The sequence below is a fragment of the Cricetulus griseus genome, chromosome 6 (assembly GCF_003668045.3).
Source record: "Cricetulus griseus strain 17A/GY chromosome 6, alternate assembly CriGri-PICRH-1.0, whole genome shotgun sequence".
Classification (NCBI taxonomy): Eukaryota; Metazoa; Chordata; class Mammalia; order Rodentia; family Cricetidae; genus Cricetulus; species Cricetulus griseus.
Window position 1 is genome coordinate 33,036,900 of NC_048599.1, and position 9,961 is coordinate 33,046,860.

At 43.0% G+C, this 9,961-nt stretch overlaps 1 protein-coding gene across 1 annotated transcript in view; it reads right to left on the reverse strand.

The window, feature by feature from the left end:
* Cfap61 (cilia and flagella associated protein 61) overlaps nt 1-9,961 on the reverse strand; it is a 289,348-nt gene that overhangs the window by 243,403 nt on the left and 35,984 nt on the right. The window contains exons 7-8 of the mRNA XM_027421600.2: nt 9,340-9,472; nt 754-913 (exon numbers count right to left, since the gene is read on the reverse strand). Coding sequence (XP_027277401.1) covers nt 754-913; nt 9,340-9,472 — 293 coding nt within the window. The remainder of the gene's footprint in view (nt 1-753; nt 914-9,339; nt 9,473-9,961) is intronic.

Consider the following 9,961-nt stretch of genomic DNA (forward strand, 5'->3'; position numbering starts at 1 on the left):
TGCCACTAAGATATTTCCCTAGTCCCTTAAATTCCTGAAGTTATTTACTATATTCTGGTGTTCTCTCTCTCTCTCTGTCTCTCTGTCTCTCTCTCTCTCTCTCTGTCTCTCTCTCTGTCTGTCTCTCTCTGTCTCTCTCTCTCTCTCTCTCTCTCTGTCTCTCTCTCTCTCTCTCTCTCTGTGTGTGTGTGTGTGTGTGTGTGTGTGTGTGTGTGTGTAACTAAAGTGGCACTAGTGATATAGCCCAGAGATAGAGCTCTTATCCAATATGCATAAAGCTCTGAAGCTGATCTCCAGCAATGAAAATAAAAATCTAACATTCGGGAGGCAGATCTTCGTGAGTTTGAGGTCAGCCTGGTCTACAGAGTGAGTACAAGGACAGGCTCCAAAGCTACACAGAGAAACCCTGTCTTGAAAAAAACAAACAAACAAACAAACAAAAAAACAAAAACAGAAGAAGAAAAGAAAAATCTAAAATGCTAGCAATTATTTCACTATAACATATGCAATAATGACCATTCTGTAAACAAAAGTCCTGGATTTGGGAACCTTTAGCTTTAAGTAAACCATGTCTAATTATAGCTGTGCAGGTTTGTTCCTGGACCCACAAATTTCACCAATATGTCAATAACCATGTGGATTTACTCCATAAATGGGACTGGAAGAGATTTAAGATGCCCTTTCAGCAAATAGCACAGCTGTGTGTAAGACATGTGCTGAATTTTCTGCTATGTCCTGGGATAGCCACTGTACCTTGACTTTCTTGAATACTTGGTTCTTTTGATGGTTCCAGAATGTCATCAGGATGTGGGAAGCAAAATCCATGGAAAGGGCCCAGGTCGAAGCATTCATGCAGCAGGGCCAAGTTCACGTGGGAGCACACACTCATGAACCCGACAGCCTTGCCTTCCACCTGGAACACCAGAATGCAGTCACCTATCAGACTTAAGGTGATGATTGCTATGGGTCTACCACTAGCTTTTGGCATGTGACCCACTGGTAGCTTGGAGGACACTATTGAGTTATTTAAGGGTGGAAGGGTCTTCAAATGTAGCTCTTGTGTCCAGTGCAATGCATAGACTATAGAACATGTTCAAAGGCACAGCTAGCAAGGAACCATTGTGGATGCTCATAGCAATTGGGAAGTAACTTGGGGGAGTTGCCAGACTGTTCTTGAGGAGACACTGAAATGCTATACCTCTTTCTGAGGCAGTCCCCCCACCTTGCCTATTCCAACCCCTCTACCAGCTAGTGAGTTGGCGTTTTGTCTTTTGGTGTGTGTGTGTGTGTGTGTGTGTGTGTGTGTGTGTGTGTGTGTGTGATGGAGGTGGGAGTGTGTTTTTCATTTTATTCACCCATAAGCCCTGACCTCCTAGACACTTTTCTCACCCTGACTTTTCCCACACATCAGGCACGGCTCTTAGTAAAGCGGGTTGCTCCTGACCCATCTGATATACCCGAACTTAGAGAACAGTCACAATTCAGGGAACCTTAATAGGGAGAAACTCCTCTATGTCTCTTGATACCCTTATTTATCACTTGATCGGTCATGGAGGAGGAGAAGTGAAGAAGGTTATTTCAAGGGAAACAGCTTTGAGAAGTCTGGACTGATCTACAAACAAATAGCCATCTGGGTAGTAAAACTCTTGCAATGGTGACCATGATTTCAATCTATGATTTTTTTTAATTTTTTTATAAGGAGCACAGACTCCCAGGAAGATGAGTGAGTGACAAAGCCATTCTATTTAGAAAGTGGACTCACTAGTACTGTGTATCACCCATTCCCAAGAAGGCTCATTTCCGCAAAATGGGCGATGATTCAACATCCTACAACAGAGAAGCAAGTGGCAAAGGGTGCTTGATGATACAGGAAAAGACAGACAGCAAACTATATCTCTGATAACTTTTTTGTGCTTGAAAAACAAATGCGAGATGCCCTTTATTTTTGAGTAGTCTTTTTTTTTAATGAATTTCCCTTGCATATTCCTTTCTTTATAGGACCCCTCCCCAAATGATACTTGCTATAAAAGGCTGATTTACACAGCTGTTTTATAAAGCCATTGACACTTTAATGAAAGTCCAAAATAAACATTTTAATTTTTTTCCCAAATAACAAGTAATTGTTTGTCTTGTTTGCACTCCTGAACAAAGGCTGTGTAGCTGCAGTTGTCTGGCTTCTCTATAATTTCAGGCCCAAGACTCAGCAGACGCTGATTAACCAATCCATCTACCATATGTGCAGAAAGAGACGGCCAGCCTCACTCCCGGCAGGGAAAATTGGCATCCATCTTGGTTCACATGGAGATGTCCTTCTAATCTACAGCCGTGCTGGCGCAGCGAAACTTCCATGGCCTGAAATACCTTTTGCTGGCTTCATGGCGAGCTGCATGTGCATGATAAGAATGTATTATTTATAAGACCGCTGTTAGTAATGAGCTATTACACTAATGGCTCATTGTGTTTGGGATTTGATTTCAAATGGCATGGATCACACATTCTGATGAAAATGAGAAAAACATGTTTTGCCATTAGGAACAAAGATTTAGCATTCTCCAATTCCACAACCTGTTATATTCCCATCACTCAGCTAGGATTGTAACAACTTAGAAAAGCCCACAATCAGAGACAACAGCAGAGCAAGGATGGATGGTGGACATGTCTGCTCTGTCCTTTGGGTTTCTTTCAAATGGCTGCCTTGAGATTCACTGTTCTGAAATAGCAATTTGTGGCACTAGGCATGGGTATGTTGGTGTGCATGTCACTTTTACAGTACAAAGACATTGGTTGCTGTTATTGTTCAGTGGACAGAGATGTTTCCTGCTGTCAAAGTCTTCTCACACTGGCAGACAAAACTGGAGGTTTTGCTCTTCTTGTCTTCTTGTCTTCTTGACACAGGTAAGGTTTAGGTCACTGGAAAACCATCTGTGAGCTTGCCTTGTCTTCACAAATAGGTCTAACTCACAGACACATGTGCGCTTTAACACTCATAACTCCATCCCTAAAGCTCCGCAGTCAGGCATCCTTTTTGGGTGACAATATTTCATAATGAGGGCTTTTGTCCTCGCCGTGACCGTTACTGGCTTTGATCCCCTTCTCTTGATGCCAAGTGCATGGCTAACCTGGCAGGCTCTTTCCCGCCTGCAGGTCAGTGGTGCTTTCTCGGACCACTGCTACCCGTGTCCTGGATGGTGCCAAAACAGACGCTCTGCCCATCTGTCTCTAGGAGCTGCCTTGGCCTCCAACTGCCCTTCCTTGAAATCTCAGCTTGGAGTAAACACCAGATGTCAAGGTACAGTTATGACAAGGAACCTGCAGCAAAGTCACAGTTCAAAACTCCTCCAAAGCAGCAAACAGGACAAAAAAAGCCAACAATTCTTTAGCAAGTCAATGGCTTTTCTCCTAACTCGAGCCAAGCTCTCAAGCACTCCACATGCACAGCCTGAAACTATCTTGCACTGGGTTGGGAAGAGGCACACTTGATGTAGTCTGCCGGTTTACCTCTGGTCAGTAGTGGCTGCCCTGATAAATGAGATGTTGGCAAATGCCAATTCAGTGTTGGGAAGAAATGCCCAGATTTTTAGTGCTTGCCAATGGTAAAACACTTCATTGTGGTAGTTTCAAGTTGCCAAGTGATGTCATCAAATATGGAGTAGAGAAGTTGGAAAGAGATATGTGGTGACATGCTTTTAAACATTATGTCCACTAGAGAAGATCACAGACAAAACCCCCAAGAGCTACATTCTAATAAAAGAAATCAACTGTACCCTTTAAACTTTATTTACTATAATTTCTTACACTGCAAATTTATTTTGTTGCTTTTTGGAGACAGGGTCACATGTACTGGCCTTGAACTAGCTATTTAGCTATGGGTGACCTTGAACTTTTAATCCTCCTGTCTTTGCCTTCCAAGTTCAAGGATTACAGGTGTGTGCTGGGTTTATATGACAGGAACTCTACCCACTGGGCTACATCCACAGCCTACATAAGTTTCAATGACGGCTATGTTCAGCAAATAGCTTGTAAAGTTCCTGACAACAGCTAGCTCTCTCAAGCTAAACAAGATTGGCTCCAACATACTTCTACATAGGATAGGCACATGTGGGGGTGGGAGGGCAGGACCAGAATTCAGCTTGAACCCAGAAAGGCTTCAGACATAAGCTGTGGCTCTACTTACAGTCAGATATCCTCCCTGGCTCCTGTTCCCAGGCCCTGCCTCTGCCCTTGCCGTTGACTGAGATCTGTGTTCTGATGGCTAAGGCAGCGCAGTCTTTGTAGGAAATTGTATTAGACCTCTTCACCTCTTAGGGACACCAACATCACAGGATTGGCATTGCTACTTTCAACCTGTGGCTTTCTTTGCCTCAGTGTTTACATGGAAAGTGAAAGAAATACACCAAGAAAAAGAACAAGACAAGAGATCACCACAGCTGTGGTCAATGACTTCCTCAGGGGATTTAGGGTGTGTCACTAACACCCTAAATAAAACCAGAGAACTAAAAGACTCCTACAAACAAAGGCTGGACTACACAGGACAGAGACTGGGCAGGAAGATCAGAGGTCCTCATGTAGGCTCCACATGTAGTTTTCAGGGATTGTGGAAAAACCCAGTTTTTCAAACTGGTGTTGTTCAGGCCAGATGCTTCCTGGCTGGCTGACCGAGAACATGTGAAAGCAAGTCTTTGAAGGACAAGTAAAAAAAATCTAAACATAAAAAATTTAATTAATAAATTAGAATCTTTTCAATGTAATTTCTCAGATTCTATGTTTTAGGGCCAGCTCCCATCTTCAGAACTGCATACCCATGTTTGTTTCAATTTGTCCCACCTTCACCAGAGAAACCACTACTGAGTGGATGAAGATAGCCATCAACCAGACTGCACACCAAAACCACATGAGGGACTTTAAACACTTATGGCTCCCCGGCTACTCCAACAAAACAGCCAACTCGGGTAAAAGAGAGGAACTTTCCAATGTTCTTTCCACTACTCCCCACTCAGAAACTTAAGAGAAGGGTCCCCCGTACTCTACCTTGGACCAGAACTCTCCTCATAGACCTCACCATGCTGCCATCTGTCTGTGTCTATGACATTAATAACTCTTCTAATAAGTCTCTGTCACAAAGGACAATCCATCTCAGCATGTTATCATCATTATTATTATTAATTAGTAGTAGTAGTAGTATTGATGTTGTTATTGCTACCAAAATCCTATTAGGAGTAAAGGATCTCACTGTAGTTTTTGTTGTTCTGTTTTGGTTTTGAAATAGAGTAGCCTACATTGGTTTTGTACTTGGGTTCCTACTGCCTCAGTCTTCCTAGTACAAGGATTCCAGATGTGCACCAACATGACTGTCTTAACTGTGCTTTTGATTTAATTTCCCAAATGACTAATGGAACTGACATCTTAAGATACCAAATGACTTCTTCTCATGTGCCACTGACGATTTCTGAACCCTTTTTGTGGGTGGGTGGGTAGGTGGGTGTCAATCAAATCCTTTGCTCACATCTATTTTGGAGTATTTGACTCTCTATTCATTATTGCAAGAATTACAATGCTGACATGAAATTGACACAAAGTCTGAATGCCTCCTTGGAGAGTCTCATAGTCACCAAGTCTGTGAGGCCTTTTGTGAAAGCAAGCCCCGAACTTCTCATCTTATTTACAGAGAATATTTGCTTTCAAGTTTCAAGAAACCTAATATTCTTTAAGAGGTCTCACAGTTTCAGCAAATGAGAAATGAGTGTATGAATCCCTATAAATATCACCCCAGAAACAAAATTGCAAATCCCAATCTTGCAATGCTTTTCAATAAACCAGCATAGAAATCTCTTTTTAAAGTCAAAGTCAAATATCCATTTTCAAACAAAAACATAATTATGATTCTATTAATGAACAGGATGGGTGGGAACCCCAGGACTCTATTCAATTGATGTTTATTAATTATTATTTTACAGAGGTTTTAAATTTTTTATTTACCAGTGTGTGTGTGTGTGTGTGTGTGTGTGTGTGTGTGTTTTGGGATGCATTTGCCAAGACACACATACAGAGGTCAAAGAACAACCGTGTGGAGCTGGTTCTCTCCTTCCACCTTTTCATCAATTCACTAGATTGACTGGGCAAGTGTCCTTACCCTCCATGCCATCTCACCAGCACAAGCCCTAAAATTCATCAGGCTCTTCATCCAGTAGCTGCTGGAAGCAGAAGCAGATACCCACAGCTAAACACTGAGCTGAACTCCTGGAATCCAGTTGCAGAGAGGGAGGAGTGATGAGCAAAGGGATCAAGACTACGCTAGAAAAACTCACAGAAACAGCTGACCTGAATAAGGGGGAGCTCATGGACCTGAGAGTGATAGCTGGGAAACCAGCATAGGACTGACCCAGATCCCCTGATTGTGGGTGTCAGTTAGGAGGCCTGGACAATCTTTGGGGCCTCTGGTAGTGGAACAGTATTTAACCCTAGTATACAAATGGACTTTGGGAGCCCATTCCACATAGAGGGATACTCTCTCAGCCTAGACACACAGGGGAGGGCCTAGGCCCTGCTCCAAATGATATGACAGACTTTGAAGATCCCTCATGGAAGGCCTCACCCTCCCTGGGGAGCAGAAAGGGGTTGGGATAGGGGTGGGTGGGGGCAGGGGAGGAGGGGAGGGAGAGAGAACTGAGAAGCTTGTTTCTAATTTAAATTTAAAAAAGAAAAAAATACTAGATTTCAACCCCCCACACACACACAAAAAAAAAATTCATCAGTCTCTTCCCCATGATTTCTCCTCCTTGGCAAAGCAGCTCTCACCATGGAAGTTGAGCTGTGCAGTTATAGTTCATAGAAGACCTACTCTAGCTGTGGGTGACACTACACCAGGACCAATGGGAAGGTGTTCCAGTTCCTTAATATAAAATGCAAGTCCCTTGAGCAACAACATCACCCTGCAACTTAGAGAAAGGCAGAATCCCACCACTCCCACTCCTATCCCCCTCCCCCCTGCCAGAACTACTAGGTCAGAAATGCCTGTGTGAGGCCTGGTCACCTGGACTTCCTCAGCCCAAGAAGGACCCCCAGCCAGCTCAAGTGTACAGACCACTACATCCAGACACTTTCCTCAGACTGCCATGTGCATGTAAGAAAAGACTTCGCTCGTGTGGCCCTATCGTGCCATCATACACTCCCTATCGTCTCTGTCCCAGTTTTTCTTTGTTGCTGGGATAAAACATTGGCCAAAAGCAACTAGGGAAGGAGAGGGAAGAAATGATTGATAGATTACAGCCCATCATAGAGGGCAGCTGAGGCAGGAACTGGAGCAGAGACCATGGAGGAAGAAGGATGCTTACTGGTGTGTCCTGCTCACCTTGCTTTTCAGAGAACCCAGGACCACCTGTCCAGGGGTGGTATCACCACAGTGGGCTGGACCTTCTCACATCAATCACCAATCAAGAAAATTCCCCAGCAGACATGTCCACAGGTCAATCTGACTGATGCAACTCCTCAATCGGTTCCTTCTTCCCAAGGGACTCCAGTTTGTGGCAAGTTGACAAAAACCAAACTAGCATAGCTCTCTAATATACCAAAGCTTCAATTACAGTCAGTTTTTCCCCTACCACCAAGCAGACCCCATGAATTTCCTACTCCAGGAGTTTCAACTCTTAAGGACGAGGAAGCCTCAAGTGCAGTGACATAAATTAGAAGGTGATTCTGCTGTCTCAGGAAGGCATATTTGGGCAGATTCAACACCAAGTACATCCCTCTATGCATTTGGTCCCAGCTATCTGAATCCCACTAGGCAAATCAGGGAGGGCTTTCTCCTAGTAGGCAGGTAGCCGAGGGGTGCAGGTAAAGAAGGTGTACCCTTGGTGAATGTCTCCACAGGTGAGTAGAGAATGAGGAGGGGGTCGTGAAGCTCTTGGGTGTGCTGACACCAGCTACCTGGGACATCTAATTGGGCTGATCACACTAAGGCTAGCTGGTTTATTATCTCCCTCCTGTCTCTTGAGAAATGTAGTCCTTGGAGTTTCTCAGTGCCATACCAAAAGATGTGGGCTCTTTCCTTTAGTCCCCAAATACCAGGCTTATTCTCTGTTTCCTTAGAAAAGCTAGAAGCTTCAATTGTTACATACAGGTTTCTAATTTTTACATTTCCCACTAATTCAACTAAACTTAATCATATGTAATATGGATCAAATCATGAGGGAACATTGAACAAGTACAAATTACACTCGAGAAAATAACTGGTCTGTATTGGTTGAAAATAATCATTGTTTTGGAAAAAATAACAAATGGTTAGGGAGTTATTTTTAATTTTGAAAGATTGAAGAGGCAGGACACTAAATACAACAAATGACCTACACTTCCTTTTCCATAAAGGACACTGTTGTGACTATCAATAAAATCTAATTAAGGTCTACAGATGGGAAAGTGGGATCGAAAGACTTTGATCATCATACTGTTGTTACAAATTAGGTGGGGAAATATTCTAGTTTTTAAGAAATAAACATAAGTGGGGCATTATAACTGCAACTTACCTTCACACGATTCCACATAAATATATAGACAGGTGGATGAATTGAGAGACAGAAAGGGAAGAGGAAGAGAGGGAAATAGATGATAGATAGATAGATAGATAGATAGATAGATAGATAGATAGATAGATAGATACATAGATAGATACATAGATAGATAGACAAATAGATAGATATAAAGAGAATTGTAAGCTGGGTGGTGATGTCACACGCCTTTAATCCCAGCACTCAAGTGAATCCCTGTGAGTTCAAGACCAGCCTGGTCTACACAGCAAGTTCCAGGACAACCAAGACTACACTGAGAAACCCTGTCTCAAAAAACAGAGAGAGAGAGAGAGAGAGAGAGAGAGAGAGAGAGAGAGAGAGAGAGAGAGAGAATGATAAAATAAATATGGAAAAACCCAGGTAGAATTTGCACCTCTAAGTTTTCTATAACTGTGAAACTGTATCAAAACAATTTCAAAAAAGTAAAATAAAATCACTTTCCAAGTCAAATGAAATCTTCTTGGCAGCAGAACACTGTTGTCTAAACTCTGGTCTCTGACATCATGGGGTGTCCAGAAATCTATATTCACCCCTATAGGATTATCTTGTCCTTTCTTGAAATCTCTGGTCCCTATTTCTAAAGACAAGGAAAGAATCCACAGCTGTCTGGCCACCTCAGAAGATGTCACAAAGGGATAACTCTGGCCTGGCATCCTCTAGAAGGGTATGCAGGAGGGAAGGATATGCCAGCTCTAGGAGTGCTCAGCAAGCCGGGAGCAGTAGGGTGGCTCATTCCTCTCATTTCTTTCACTATGTCTCCAGAGGATCAGTCACCAACCTCACACACCACAGCATGATTCTCTTCGTCTTGGGCCTCTATTAGTTCAGCCAGGAAGTATTCACCATACATTTCTTTCAGAGTGGTGTCATTGTGCAAAAATATTGGCATGAGATCATCATGGTCTTCTACCCTGTGTAACAGAAAGCCTTCAGTTTAGTGTTTGTTCCATACCTACTATGCCCCACCCCTGTTCTAAGTGCCGAAGATACAGCGGCACTCTTGGGAAATTGATTGGTATTGCCATAAGCAAAACTGTAAGGCACTTCAATAACTTTAAATATTTCAAACACACTATGGCTCTTCAGATGAAGAGTGACAATGAAGAGAAGGGGAGGGAGGTGGGTTATGTAGGCAGAGGGGTCAGCATTGCTGGAGAATGGCAGGTAAAGCAACATTTGTCAGGAACTAAAGGACACTTTCCAAATGTATTCTAAGAATCATCATTTTTATGACATTATCCCACAATCCCTCTCTCCCTCCCTCCCTCCCTCCCTCTCTCTCTCTCTCTCTCTCTCTCTCTTTCCATGTGTCTGTGTGTGTGCATGCCTTGAACTGCAGACCCATCTTGTTGTCCCTACTTACTTTATGTATTTCTATTCTGAGACACCGCTACACTTCC